Source organism: Rhinatrema bivittatum, chromosome 1 (genome assembly GCF_901001135.1).
Source record: "Rhinatrema bivittatum chromosome 1, aRhiBiv1.1, whole genome shotgun sequence".
Taxonomy (NCBI): domain Eukaryota; kingdom Metazoa; phylum Chordata; class Amphibia; order Gymnophiona; family Rhinatrematidae; genus Rhinatrema; species Rhinatrema bivittatum.
Genome location: NC_042615.1, coordinates 403,975,745 through 403,991,736, shown reverse-complemented (window position 1 = coordinate 403,991,736; position 15,992 = coordinate 403,975,745). Strand labels below are relative to the sequence as shown.

At 42.9% G+C, this 15,992-nt stretch overlaps 1 protein-coding gene across 4 annotated transcripts in view; it reads left to right on the top strand.

The window, feature by feature from the left end:
* The first annotated feature begins 725 nt into the window (after positions 1-725).
* Positions 726-15,992, top strand: part of LOC115091824 — a 424,078-nt gene continuing 408,811 nt past the window's right edge. For all 4 annotated transcript variants that reach the window (XM_029602081.1, XM_029602064.1, XM_029602098.1 and 1 more), the window contains exon 1: positions 726-1,421. In XM_029602081.1, the coding sequence (XP_029457941.1) occupies positions 1,398-1,421 (24 nt within the window). In that variant the 5' untranslated portion in view covers positions 726-1,397. The remainder of the gene's footprint in view (positions 1,422-15,992) is intronic.

Below are 15,992 nucleotides of genomic sequence, written 5' to 3'. Positions count from 1 at the left end.
AAGATGATTATTAAACTTTTTCCAGAAGTGTGAAGTCTCTCTGCTACCTTTTCAGATACTCCATCCACTCAATTAGAAAATAATTGATTAAATAATATCATTCAATTTTTTAATATTGTTATATCAAACACTTTTCAAAATTTATGCACATTATAAAATATCTATATATACAATAAAAACTATCTAACTCACATATACTATCACACATTCATACTTCATTAAAATACAAAATCTCAGAAATGCAAAGTATCTGAAATGTGTAAACATGGACCATAATGTGAATAAACATACCAAGAATTGTTTAACTCAGTTTCTAAACAATATCCTCACTACATTTATTAATCCTATATACTTCTTCTAAAAATTATTCTGTAGTATAATCCCAACTCTTCTATAATATTCTCATATAGCCACTCTTCAGTCAATGATGTTCTATGCCACGTTCTCCTATGAAGGCTGTACTGCAATGTCATTCCTCTACAGTACTCTCCTATGAAGACTCTTCTATCATGTCATCCTTAACCTGCACAGGTGGCAGTTACTACAGCATATTTATTATTTATTTGATTGTTTTTGTATACTGACATTAGATCGAGATATCACATCGGTTCACATATAACTGAAACGCAAATAAGGAATGGGCTGCTTATTTTTACAGTGTAACTTAGAACAGTTAATTTACAGTATAAGTTAGAACATAGAACATATTATAGTATAAATTTAGAGTATCTAACAAGGAACAATTATTAATACACATGTGACAAATAATATGGGTGGCTTGCATGTCGAAGACATAGCTTAGGAACGGAATGCATTCATAGCTTGGGAGCTGTTGTACCAAGGGCAGCTTGGGGGAATGAAGATTTGTCTGCAGGCATTGGTTAGGGTCATTCGCATATGAATATTTTTATCTGCCCAACTTGGCAAATAAGTTGCCAGAAATTTTATGAGGAAATCAATGAGGGTGAATCATGCTCTTGGTTGGTACTGGACTTTAAACAACAGGGTTAGCAAGTGGATTTTTCAATGTTTAGCCTCCTCATCAGTGAAAAGGGGAAAAGTTTAAGTTTTACATGTTTTTAAAATCCACTCTTTAAAAAGCCATATGCTTTTGTAATCTTTAACCAGAGACCTGTCAGTGTTTACTATATTTACAAGCTGATCCTGAAGGTTTAGTTTGTTCATACCTTTGTGAGTGCAGGAGGAGGGGCGTCTCTCCTGGAAACCTGGCTGTTCTGTTGCTGTTAAAAACTGTGGTAAATATTGTGGAAGGCTATCAGCCTTCAAGTGCACTGTTGTGTAACTAACTGGATCCTCATTATTCTAACTGGTCTGAGAAACACACAGCTGTGTAAAAGAACAAGAGAAATAAGGGGGAAACACTGAATGCTTTTAGCATGTACAGTTTTACTTCAGATGTGGTAAGTATTAAAGTTTTATGCATGTGCAGGAAGCCAAAATTATCACACTGTATTTTTTGTGTTTGGATGGTCTGTTTAAACCCATATCAGGGAACATGTAGTATTTATTGGAGAACATTGGTGTGTTACTGATGATCACTATGCTACATAACTAATTGTTCAAAATAGGGTACTAATAATACCAGGAGGCATTTCATAAGTAATTATTAATCTCCTTATATTAATATTCAACACTCTAGAATGAATGTGTGGATTCTCAGAACAGTCCTTCCTTTCACACTTTTCAGTAAATGTTTCCTGATCTGTGTAACCTAACATGATAAATATGAAGTCAGTTAAATGTAATATTTTACTAGAACACCACTATATGCTTTTGGATGCTTATTTAGTGCACTCTTGTTGCCTTACACATGATTGAGGTATCTTTAGAAAGCGTAGTGTTCTGAATAAAATAATGATTTTAAGAAGAAATGTGATGGTCCAAAATGGAAAAAAAAAAGATCTGCAATTCAGCTCTTATATGTGATAAGCCTGGGGCTGGCAATCTCCTCTCCATGCCTCAAGATCAGAGACAGAACACGGATCCAAGGAAATCCTTCTTGGGCTGCCAAAGGATGAGAGAGAATGAGCACAATAGGACCAGTGGATTCTTGCCCCAGGAACACAGAGGGAGTGAGTGTTAGACTGCAGATTCCCTCCCTGGGCACCAAGAAAAAAGCATGTGAGGACAATTTTATTTCAAAGATTGTCTCTATGATTTTCTTGTAGTAAAATAATATTGATAATTTGAATTCACATAGCATTTTTTATCTAAACAAGCATTTATCCTGTTTGATATTTATTATTTAATAACATACTTAGATGCAGCCTTCTCTAGGATAGACAGTCTGGCAGTGGCAGCCCATTTCTGGTGCCTGAACTTTAAAAAAAGGTTTCAAAGTGAAGAAACAGATTATATGTTCACAATTTTAGCTGGATAAACTTAGACACAGGAAGATAAAATATTTTGCATGGGGCTAACACAGAGCCAGTTACAAAGGGAAGCTTAAATCACACCCCCCCCCCCCCCCCCCCGAATTTCCTTGGACTTACAATTCAACCCAATGTTTCCTCCAAAGAGTAACTACGTGTGTGAAAATTGTTTTTCATGTGAGCAACAATTTTTTTAACAAACAATTTTTGATTGCCAGTATTAGCATTGCATTTCTGTATGTAGCACAAAGAAATATTTATGTGAGCAACCATGTAAAACTTGTGAGCAACTCTATGAAATGTATGAGCAATTGCTCATGCGCTCAGCTTAGAGGGAACTATGTTCACATCTCTCATTCTAAAGCAGTAAATTTTACATTAGCTTATGTTGTTCATTCATTTACTTTCATTCTTGTGATTACTGATGGACAAAAATATTGAGTGAAGAGAACAAGAATTGGATGATGGAAAAAGCCCTTTATTAAATATAGCTCGACTCTGGCCGAGTTTCGCTCTTGTGTATAGAGCTGCCTCAGGGGCAATCAATTTAAGCAGGACTTATAGTGTGCCTGCAGGGCCGATTTCACAGTGTCGTACTTAGATTGAAAACTCGTAACCTGTTATATCATGAATCACTACTTTGATTATGTAGTAATGCCTCGTAGCAACATTATTGAAGGAAATTTCATTCAGTATGCTTCATCAAACATAGTAAGGAATTGCGGCTGAACTGTTTTCGATACACTCTGCAGTCATACAATTCCTTACTATGTTTGATGAAGCATACTGAATGAAGTTTCCTTCAATAATGTTGCTACGAGGCATTACTACATAATCATAGAAACATAGAAACATAGAAATGACGGCAGAAGAAGACCAATCGGTCCATCCAGTCTGCCCAGCAAGCTTCACACTTCTTTTTTCTCATACTTATCTGTTTCTCTTGGCTCTTAGTAACCTTAGGTTCTATTTCCCTTTCACCCCCACTATTAATGTAGAGAGCAGTGATGGAGCTGCTTCCAAGTGAAATGTTAAGTTTGATTAGTTGGGTAAGCGGCAGCATAGCTCTCTGCCGTTGAGGCAGAGATATGCGTGAAGTATTAGTTTTTCTTCTCCCCTGCCATTGAAGCAGGGAGCTATGCTGGATATGCATTGAAAGTGAAGTATGCCTTGAAAGTTACATTAACTATCATCAAATATTGAAAAGTCTAATAATTGGTAATTGAATAAGCCTAATAATTGGTAATACCTATAGCCCATGAACCCATCCCTGTTTTTGTTTTCTTTGTTTTTTTTTTCTTTTTTTAATTGGGAGATGGCAGCCCTCCATCCTTCCGCTCCGTGAAGGTGGAACACCAACCACTGGCCACTGGCATCCCGCTCCGTGAATGCCTCTGTGGCAACTGCTGCTCCGTGCAGTGTTTTGCTGCCTGCTCTTTATACGCGTCCTCTAGACCTGATGGATCCACAGTGTTTATCCCACGCCCCTTTGAAGTGCTTCACAGTTTTGGACTTCACCACTTCCTCCGGAAGGGCATTCCAGGCATCCACCACTCTCTCCATGAAGAAATACTTCCTGACATTGGTTCTTAGTCTTCCTCCTTGGAGCCTCAGCTCGTGACCTCTGGTTCTGCTGATTTTTTTCTGACGGAAAAGGTTTGTCGTTGTCTTTGGATCGTTAAAGTTTTTCAAGTATCTGAAAGTCTGAATCATATCACCCCTGCTCCTCCTTTCCTCCAGGGTGTACATTTTTAGATTCTTCAATCTCTCCTCGTATGACATCCGATGAAGACCCTCTACCTTTCTGGTTGCCCTTCTCTGTACCGCTTCAATCTTGTCGCTGTCTCTTTGTAGATACGGTCTCCAGAACTGAACACAGTACTCCAGGTGAGGCCTCACCAAGGACCTGTACAAGGGGATAATCACTTCCCTTTTCTTACTCGATATTCCTCTCTCTATGCAGCCCAGCATTCTTCTGGCTTTAGCTATCGCCTTGTCACATTGTTTCGCAGACTTCATATCATTAGACACTATAACCCCAAGGTCTCTCTCCTGCTCCGTGCACATCAGCCTTCCCCCCCCCCCCCCCCCCCATCGAATACAGTTCATTCGGATTTCCACTCCCCATATGCATGACTTTGTACTTCTTGGCATTGAATCTCAGCTGCCATATCTTCGACAACTCTTCCAGTTTCCTTAAATCCCGTCTCATTCTCTCCACTCCTTCCGGCGTGTCCACTCTGTTGCAGATCTTAGTGTCGTCCGCAAAAAGACAAATCTTACCTTCTATCCCGTCCGCAATGTCGCTCACAAAGATATTGAACAGGACTGGTCCCAACACCGATCCTTGCAGTACACCACTTAAAACTGCTCTCTCTTCAGAGAAATTTCCATTTACCATCACACATTGTCTTCTGTCCATCAACCAGTTTGCAATCCAGGTCACCAACTTGGCACTCACTCCTAAGCTTCTCGTTTTATTCTCCAGTCTCCTATGCGGAACCGTATCAAAAGCTTTGCTGAAATCTAAGTAGATGACATCGAGCGCTCTTCCTCGATCCAATTCCTTGGTTACCCAGTCAAAAAAGTCAATCAGATTTGTCTGACAGGATCTTCCCCTGGTGAATCCATGCTGCCTCAGGTCCAGTAATTCTCCGGAATGTAGATAGTTCACTATTCTCACTTTCAACAGTGACTCCATTACTTTTCCCACCACCGAAGTGAGGCTAACCGGTCTGTAGTTACCAGCCTCCTCTCTGTTCCCACTCTTGTGAAGTGGGACCACCACCGCTCTTCTCCAATCACTCAGCACTACTCCCGTTTCTAGGGATCTATTGAACAGGTCACACATCGGACCCGCCAGCACATCTCTGAGCTTCCTCAGTATCCTTGGATGAATCCCATCAGTTCCCATGGCTTTGTCCACTTTCAAATTCTTTAGCTCTTCCCATACATTTTCTACTGTAAAAGGGTTTTCGTCTGTTCCACTTCCTTCCAGTTTCTTGTTGTGTAGAGATGGTCCTTCTCCAGGGTCTTCTTTAGTGAACACAGAACTGAAGTATTCGTTTAATATATCTGCCATTTCTTCGTCTTTCTCCACGCATTGATCATTTCCACCTTTCAATTTCACTATACCGCTTTGAACTTTTCTCTTTTCACTGATGTATCTGAAAAATGTTTTGTTACCATTCTTTATCTCCTTGGCAATCCTCTCTTCTGCTTGACTTTTTTCCGACTTGATTAATTTCTTTGTCTCCCTCAGATGAATCAAATATTGTTCTTTGTGCTCCTCCCTTTGGGATCTTTTATATTTCTTGAATGCTGTTCTTTTAGCCTTCATTTTGTCAGCCACCTCCTTAGAGAACCAGATAGGTTTCATTTTTCTTTTGCTTTTCTTTACACTTCTAACATATAGAGTAGTTGCCTTGGTAATTGCTCCTTTTAGATTGGTCCACTGCTGATCCACATCTCTCTCGTTCTCCCAGCCTTTTAGTTCTTTCTCTAGGTATTTCCCCATTTCTTCAAAGTCCATGTTTTTGAACTGTAAAACTCGGGTCTTTGTGCTTCTTTTCCATATTCTTTTAGTGATATTAAACCATACCATTTGATGATCACTGGTGCTGAGGTGGGCGCCCACCTGGACATCAGAGACATTATCTCCATTAGTGAGCACTAAGTCGAGTATAGTTCCTTCTCTAGTGGGTTCAATTACCATTTGTTTGAACAAAGTTACTTGCATGGCATCCACTATCGCTCTACTATTTTTAGATTCTGCAGATGGGATTTTCCAGTCTACATCTGGCATATTAAAGTCACCAACGATGACCACTTCTCCCTTCTTTCCTATCTTAAGGATGTCTTCAACCAGGTCTCTGTCCAGCTCTTCCTTTTGGTTTGGAGGCCTGTAAACCACTCCAATATAAATGGACGCTCTGTCATCTTTTTTAGGTCGACCCATAGTGCTTCTTCATTGCCCCAACTTCCTTGCAGCTCAGATGCTTGGATATTGTTTCTGACATAAAGAGCCACACCACCCCCTTTTCTATCCACTCTGTCCTTCCTTAACAAGTTGTAGCCTGGTATTGCTGTATCCCAATCATGAGATTCTGTGAACCATGTTTCTGTGATAGCAACAATGTCCAAATTTGCCTCTGTCATTAGGGCCTGCAGATCTGGGATTTTATTTCCCAAACTATGAGCATTTGTGGACATAGCTTTCCAGGTTCTCTCTTTAAGGTTATTGCTTTTCCTGGACTCCTTATGAGACTTTAGTTGAGATTTGTTATTCACTTCACTCTTTCCTTTTGCAGTTTTGCCACTGATGACAGAGTCATCCATCTCAATTAGCTTTATCCTTTGGTTATGGATCTTGAAATTCTGCATGCAATGGTTTTTTTTCTCTTTTCTGGTAACACTTCAATGTTTTTCTCTAGAACTTCTTCAGTTATTAATATAGGGAAGGCTTTTTGTTCTTGTTGCACTTGATACTGAGTATGTCTCCTTGTCACAGGTCTAATTCTACCAGAGCCTACTGTAATCCTGTTTTTAATGAATTCCTTAATGACCTGTTTGAGTGGGGGGGTATACTTGTTGGCTGCCCATCTGTCAAGAATGGGTGACTGTGGGACACATGTGTTATCCTACCTGAGCCTACTGTATTTCTTTTTATTGACTCCTTGTTATTCTGTGGTATTGGGGAATTATTTTCTGAGAAATGCAATGTGGGTGTAATACTTTTAATTGAAGCTAATTGAACTTTAACCTCAGTCAGCTTCTTTTTCAAAGAAGAGAGTTGTACACAGATTGGGCAAGCTCTAAGTTTCCAGATGCTTTCCCTCAGAATAAAGGCTCCACAGCAGTTACATTAGATAGTCCTCATTTTGGTAAATTTTGATTGGTATTTCCTTTGCTGTTAACAATCTACTAATTTATCTTGTTGCTAATGTTAAGTTAGGCAGTCTATATTTATTTATTTATGTATATATTTTTATATACCGGCATTCATGAACAGGTCACATCATGCCGGTTTACATCGAAACAAGGGGTGCATCGAACAGTAGAACTAGTGCAAGGGGGAAACAGTTACAAAAAAACCAGGGGTAGAATAACTGGGAGAAAGAGAAAAAAAGGAACAGTGAGGAGTAAGAAGGAACTGTATGGGGTTAAGATAAATAACTTAATAATTATTTACAGATATATATATTAGAAAACAAACCCCAGGGGTTGGTGGGCAGAGGGGTAGGGGTGGGAGGGACTCAAACAGTTTAACCTGGAACAAGCTGGGTAGAGCAGGACACTTTCTGGAACTTTAATAGTCCTTTAGCTATTAAATGATCCCTCAGCACTTATGTGCCAATATTAAACAGATTATTATAGAATAGCTATACAATAAGAAAAATGCAGGTATACTGAATCTTTAAACAAACAATTAGCAAGGAACCAAACAACTAATATACAATACCAGACCTAGAGAAAGGTATAAACAGAGCAGTTCTACTTCACAGAATCAAAGTAGTGATTTGTGATATAACAGGTTACGAGGTTTCAATCTAAGTACGACACTGTGAAATCGGCCCTGCAGGCACACTATAAGTCCTGCTTAAATTGATTGCCCCTGAGGCAGCTCTATACACAAGAGCGAAACTCGGCCAGAGTCGGGCTATATTTAATAAAGGGCTTTTTCCACCATCTGATTCTTGTTCTCTTCACTGCTACACAGCCAACTGGATCGGCTTCCGCTTTGCTTTTTGGGTCCAAAAATATTGAGTTCCATGGTCATGATCTATAATTCTACATAGTATTCAGTATTTCTACATTGCTTATATATATATGATCCATGATTACAAACAAGAAAGCAAATTGGTTTACCATAAACAGTGTTCTCCATAGACAGCAGGATGAATTATTTATGACATGTGGGAGATATCATCCAACAGTGCCGAATGGACTCTTCTCTTTTAGCTCATGGAGTTTTTGCTCTACTGAGCAGGTACAGGAGATCCCACGCAGGTGTTGTCTTGTCGATTTAAGAGCTAGGTAGTTGACTCTCTAGAGAGGCGGACATGTACTTAACATGGATAATCCATCCTGCTGTCTACAGAGTACATTATTTATGTTAAGCAAACTTTCTTTCTCAGTCAACAAGCAGGGCTGAATTAGTTATGACACATGTAGAGTTCCATGCTGAGGGTTGCAGCAGAGCATTTAATGAATAAGCAACCCTCGCCCCACCATGAAGAGTCTACTACTGAGTAAATAGGGCATACAAAACAGCTTGTCCAAATATACTGTCACTTTTTAAATTCAATCCTTTCATTGGTTTTTAATACACAAAAACAAAATAACAAGAACAAAAAGGTAGGGGTGTGCATTCATTTACAACGAATGTCACATCTGCAATGAAAAGGCCCCTGTTTGTTTCATTCATGGGACCGCAAAACGAACGGCGATCCCCCAGGAATGAAACATATCATGTTAGTTTCGTTCGTTTGGTTCACAGTGCTTTCTTAGCAGCCTTTTGAAAGAACATAAGAACATAAGAAAATGCCATACTGGGTCAGACCAAGGGTCCATCAAGCCCAGCATCCTGTTTCCAACAGTGGCCAATCCAGGCCATAAGAACCTGGCAAGTACCCAAAAACTAAGTCTATTCCATGTAACCATTGCTAATGGCAGTGGCTATTCTCTAAGTGAACTTAATAGCAGGTAATGGACTTCTTCTCCAAGAACTTATCCAATCCTTTTTTAAACACAGCTATACTAACTGCACGAACCACATTCTCTGGCAACAAATTCCAAGGTTTAATTGTGCGTTGAGTAAAAAAGAACTTTCTCCGATTAGTTTTAAATGTGCCCCATGCTAACTTCATGGAGTGTCCCCTAGTCTTTCTACTATCCGAAAGAGTAAATAACCGATTCACATCTACCCGTTCTAGACCTCTCATGATTTTAAACACCTCTATCATATCCCCCCTCAATCGTCTCTTCTCCAAGCTAAAAAGTCCTAACCTCTTTAGTCTTTCCTCATAGGGGAGTTGTTCCATTCCCCTTATCATTTTGGTAGCCCTTCTCTGTACTTTCTCCATCGCAATTATATCTTTTTTGAGATGCGGCAACCAGAATTGTACACAGTATTCAAGGTGCGGTCTCACCATGGAGCGATACAGAGGCATTATGACATTTTCCGTTTTATTCATCATTCCTTTTCTAATAATTCCCAACATTCTGTTTGCTTTTTTGACTGCCGCAGCACACTGAACCGACGATTTCAATGTGTTATCCACTATGACACCTAGATCTCTTTCTTGGGTTGTAGCACCTAATATGGAACCCAACATCGAGTAATTATAGCATGGGTTATTTTTCCCTATATGCATCACCTTGCACTTATCCACATTAAATTTCATCTGCCATTTGGATGCCCAATTTTTCAGTCTCACAAGGTCTTCCTGCAATTTATCACAATCTGCTTGTGATTTAACTACTCTGAACAGTATCCATAGCAACCAGCCCTTTCCTGTGAGTCATAAGTGACCTCACGGCCCTGACATAGGGTGGGTCAGACAGGTTGGCAAGGAGACCAGAATGTCAACATATCAGAGTGAAACATTTTTTTATGTTAAATCTGTTTTTATTATAAATAATGAACATTACCAAAGCATAACATTTGGTACATATTTTCTTAACTCTATCCATATTTTTACCCCTCCTCCCATAACCCTACCTCCCCCCATCCCTCTTTCCCTCCCTGCATCGAAGAAGCAGGGAGGGAATCACTGCTCATCCTGGTGTTTTTCTACCTTCAGCAAGTGTAACACAGTGCACTTTCTTCTTGGGCTATATCTGAGAAGGTTGTTTGCTGATTGGGCTCTCTCACAGTGTCTCAATTATCTACTGAATTACTGAAAATCAGAGCTACTGCTAATTTGCTATTGCTGAAAAAGATTTTTTGTCCTTTTGTGCTGCTGTGCCAGGCAGCCAGACTTTTTTTGCTGCATCTGGAGTTTTAGGTTTTTTTTGTGCACACAGAGAGGTCTCAGTTGCAATGTACAGCAAGAAACTGCACTGTGTGTGTGTGTGTGTGTAGTTTTATACACTCACATATATTGGTACAGTGGTGTTCAGTACAACCAATAAAGAAATAATCTTTTTATATCCAAATCCCCAGTAGGCAGTGACATTAACATCCATGATGTCAGGGAAAGGTAACATGTTTGAGTGATTGCCTCTGGCAGAGGAGGCACTGGCATAGGAGGCACTTCAAGAGGCAGTCCCCCATTAAAGTTAAAAAGGGACCTGTTCCAATCCAAAATCTCTGGAGGGGCAGGCAGTTCCAGCCAGAAAAATCTTAAATTTAAAGATGATGCACTGCCACCACCTGTTTCTGACCCTGTTTTGGAGGTGAGGGAAGAGGAAGCTGAGCCATTCAAGGCAGTTGGGGTAGTGGAGAAAGCAAAAGAGCGAGCCCCAAAAGCAGCAGTGCAGCAGTATACTCTAGTTAGCACTGACGATCTGAGATATCACATCGGTTTACATTCAGGTACTGTAGGTATTTATCCCCAAAGGGCTTACAATCTAAACTTGTACCTGAGGCAATGGAGGGTAAAGTGGCTTGCCCAAGGTCACAAGAAGCAATAGCAGGACTTGAACGCTGGTCTCTTGGTTTGTAGTCCACTGCTCTAACCACTAGACTATTCCTCCTCCCATAATAGCTAAAGAAGGTTTAGGAGGATTAGTTAGTTCCATCTTAGCCTCCACTTCAGTGCTGGAGGAGAGAGAGGAAACTGGTGATGATGATGAGGAAGAGCAGTCAGTGCAGGCAGAGAGTGTGACTGATGCCCCTGGCATTGCTTCTCAGGGTGCACCCACTACTTCAACTCCAGTGCCAGCATCCACCCCGAAGGATATAGAGAAGGGATCATGAAAGAAATCTGTGATCTGGAGCCACTTTCAGCTTGGAGAAGAGTCTGTTGAGGGGGGATAGGATAGAGATCTATAAAATCATGAGAGCACTAGTATGGGTAAGTGTGAATCAGTTATTTACTCTTTCAGATAATGAAGTTAGCAAGTAGCAAATTTTAAACAAATTGGAGAACATTCTTTTTCACTCAATGCACAATTAAGATCTGGAATTTGTTGCCAGTGGATGTGGTTTGTGTAGCTGGTTTTAAGAAACATTTGAGTAAGTTCCAGGAGGAGAAGTACATAAATTGTTATTAATCAAGATGACTTAAGGAATAGCCACTGCTATTACTGGCATTAGTAGCATGGGATCTATTTAATATTTGGGTACTTGCCAGGTACTTATAACCTAGATTGGCCACTGTTGGAAACAGGATGCTGGGCTTGATGGACCTTCAGTCTAATGCAGTATGGCAATTCTCATGTTGTTACTTAAAATGTAACATTCAACAAAGAACAATCTTTCCAGCAGCCCAAGATAACAATACATTCAGCAGTGTCCTATTAGGAGATGGAAGTTGGGTATAAAAACTACAGCCTTTAATATGACAATGGAATTTATTTTATTTATTTATTTTTAATTTTTATATACCGGAATTCCTGTATGCAATACAAATCAATCCGGTTTACAAGTAACAAAAAGGTTGCCCTGGTCTGGGAGGTTAGACCGGGGTTTTTTACATAGAACATTGAACAATAACAATCAACCAATGAACATTATTACAAGGAACAATGAAATATCAATAATATTTAACAAATAATAAATAACCTTGTTCATGTTTTGAATAGTATGTGTGTGTTCCCCTTTTTACCATGGACTTTAGTAGCGTATATCGACTGCAGTAAACGGTTATATAATATGAGAGAGGACACTGGAAAGCCAGAATCTGTGATATAATATTCTAGACCTTATCCCAGAAAGGTTGAACAGTGGTACAGAAGAACAATAAATGATCCATGGATCCTGCCGCTGAGCTACAAATCCAGCGGAGAGTAGAGATAGAAGAATCTAGTTTATGTAGCTTAACGGCAGTCCAAAGAGTTCGATGGGCAAGAAAAAAATTTGACTGTGTCAGCGAAGCAGATAGAGAACAATGAAATACATGTCCCCAGAAGTATTCCCATTGTTTAGCAGTCAGAGTCCACCTTCAATTCATGTTACTATACCCTTTGAATCCCCAGGAAAGAGGAATCAAAAGTATCCTTAAAAGCCTTATAAAATCCTGAAGCAACATGTATATTAGCTTTAGACAGGTATCTTTAGACAGATACCTAAACTCATGGCTGCACTAGAAAATGTGGAAGGGTCAGCCTTCCAAGATATTACAGAATGCCTTAATTGAAGCCATTGAAAGTAGGTGGAAGCTCAGAGCCCAAATTTTGTAGAAAGGTCCTGGAAAGACATAAAAACACCATCACTAAAGACATGTTGAAGGGACCAAATTCCCCTTGTCATCCATTCCCACCTGGAGAAGGATTTTCCTCTGATTTCAAAAATGAGATTACACCACAAAAAGCAATAGAGGGATTGTATCCACTTAATGTTGCGGGCTGTTTCGGGGTCTCCACAGGCCTGCAGGCTTTCCAGTGCGTCTCTCCCTCCTCAGCAGAGATGCTGACAATCCGGCGCGGCTGGCCCCGCCCCCTAGACATGCGCGCGAGGAGGAGTCCCATTTAAAGGGTCCAGCGCAGGAAAACCTCAGTCCTGCCTTGGATGACGTCAGACGCCTTCAGGGTATTTAAACCCTGCATCTGGACTCCCTCAGTGCCTTGCAATGAGGTTCCTCAGTTTGTCTGAGTCTCTAGTTGCTGCTGTAGTCCCTGGATTGCTTCTTCTATCTTCTGTATTCTAACCCGGCAAGTATCCTGACTCATCTTCAGCTTCTGCCCTTGGTTTTGGTATTGACGTCTGACTTCTGGCTTCCGACTCGGCTCCGTGAGCCTCCATTCCTGGCTTGGTATTGTCTTCTGACCTCTGGCTCCCGACCCGGCTCTGTCCCACGACTCCGTCTTCTGCTTTCGTCCCTGGCTTTGGTTTGGATCTCTGACTTCTGGCTTCTGACCCGGTTCCGCTCTTGGACTCCGACTTCGGCTTCTTCATCACCTCAGGAATCCGGTACTTGCTGGCCCAGAGGATTCTCCTAAGTCCCAGCGGCTCAGGCTCTCACGGGCTCCTCCCGGGGGAGCCGTGGACTTCCGAGGGTGAAGACTCTCCAGCTACCTGGGCCCAGCCGTCCTTTGTCCATCTCTTCAGCCACAGCCTGGATCCTTGGTCACATAGGATCTAAGTCCAAGAGGTCTGGGTCCCTATGGGTTCCTCCTGGGGGGACCTCGGACTTCCAGTGGTGAAGCCTCATCTGAACCTCTTCTGTGCTGCCTCCCGGCTGTGATGCTTGCTGTGGTCCTCCACAGCATACCATCCACTGTTTCAGCCGGCCCAAGGGTCCACGACCGTAACAGTTTGCAAGGCCATGGACCCGGCGAATCTTGCAGGCTTGAAAGCCATCCCGGGGATCGCACAGAGACTGCAACAGCAGCAAACCCGCCTCGAGTCCCTGATGGCAACAGTGCAGGGACTAGCCGATCGCGTTGGGGGAGCTTCTGCTTCCAGCTCTCCGGTACCTGGAGGTGAGACCAATGCCGGCCAGTGGCACCCATACAGATGCCTGCACCCTCGAGGTATTCAGGAGACACAAAGCTTTGCTGAGAGTTCTTGAACCAGTACCATGTTCGCTTTAATCTGCTTCCAGCTCAATTCTCGACGGACCGGGTAAAGACGAGCTATATTATCTCGCTTTTGGACGGGACACCCTTGGCGTGGGCCTCCAACCTGTGGGAGTGTCAGGACCCCCGCCTGGCCAATTTGGTGCAGTTCATTACAGCCTTTCGGCGGGTATTTGATGAGTCCTTCCGTAAACCTACGGCAGCATCGGAACTGCTCCAGCTGCGTCAGGGAAACCGGCCTTTGGCTGAATATGCCGTGGATTTTCAGACTCTTGCTGCCGAATTGAACTGGGGAAGTGCAGCCTGCACGGCATCTTTCTGGAAAGCCTCTCCCCAAGGCTTCAAGACGAGTTAGCGGCCAGAGATCTCCTGGACGACTTGGACGATCTCATTGATCTCGCGGGCCGCGTGGACCGCCGTATCCAACACCGGTTCCGAGACAGGAGGCCTGCTCACAGACCCGGGAGCGCCGGAATTACACCTTCCCGAAGCGGGCACTCTCCTTCTGCCTCTCTGGGGGCTTCAGATCCCGAACCCATGCAGGTGGGCCGGGGGCCTATCTCTCAGGAGGAAAGGAGAAGACATCGGTCCCTGGGCCTGTGCCTGTATTGCGCCAGCAAGGGCCATTTCCTTGCCCACTGTAGCGAGCTCGGACCTAGGGACAGTCGGGGAGCTAACCCTAGGTCACACCACTTCTGCCTCCCCGTGCACCGTCCCGGTGACCTTAATCCTTCCCGAAGGAGAGTTCAAGACACTAGCCCTGATTGACTCAGGAGCCGGGGGAAACTTCATTCTCAAGGACTTGGCCCAGCAACTCCAGATTACAGTTCAACCCCAATGACCCCTGCTCCGTGAGTCCTGGATTCAGGGGAGACTTCTTCCAGGAACCATCAATACTCGTACCAGGCCTCTCACGCTACGCACTGGTATTCTGCATGTAGAGGAGATTTCCTTCCTCATCCTGGAGAGGTCTATGCACCCGGTCATCATGGGACTGCCTTGGCTGCGGAAGCACTCTCCCGTAATTTGTTGGGAAACCCTCCAGGTGGTGTTCTGGGGGCCTTCGTGCTTCGGCTCTTGCTTGACAGCTGTTCCGCGACCACAGATACCTCTCCTGACGACATCATTGGCATTGCCACCCCACTATCAGGACTACAGCGATGTCTTTTCCAAGGAGAGAGCCGAGATCCTTCCAGAGCACTGCCCTTTCGACTGTGCAATCAACCTGCTCCCTGGTACGTCGCCACCATGAGGAAGGGTATACCCGTTGACCCTCCCGGAGACACAAGCCATATCCGCATACACCCAGGAGAACCTGGACCGTGGGTTCATTAGACCATCCAAGTCCCCGGCTGGAAAAGGCTTCTTCTTCGTGGCGAAGAAGGATGGGTCCCTCCGACCTTGCATAGACTACCGAGGCCTGAACAGCATTACCCGGCAGGATTGGTACCCGCTGCCCTTGATCGCTGAACTCCAGGACAGACTCCAGGGGGCTAAGGTTTTCACAAAATTGGATATTCATGGGGCCTACAACCTGGTGAGGACTCGCCCCGGTGATGAATGGAAAACCGCATTTAACACGAGGGATGGCTACTATGAATACTTGGTCATGCCCTTCGGGCTCTGCAATGCCCCGGCGGTTTTCCAAACCTCATGAATGAGGTTCTGAGAGAGATGTTACATACCTCCGTAATTGTCTACCTTGACGATGTACTAATATATTCCAAGGACTTGGAGATGCACCATCACGATGTCCGCCGAGTGCTGGGGAAATTGCGCGAGAATCGATTGTATGCGAAACTTGAAAAATGCCAATTCGAACAGGAATCACTACCCTTCCTTGAGTATATTGTTTCCTCTACGGGGTTCCGATGGACCCGGAGAAGGTCGCGGCCATTAAAGATTGGCCTTAGC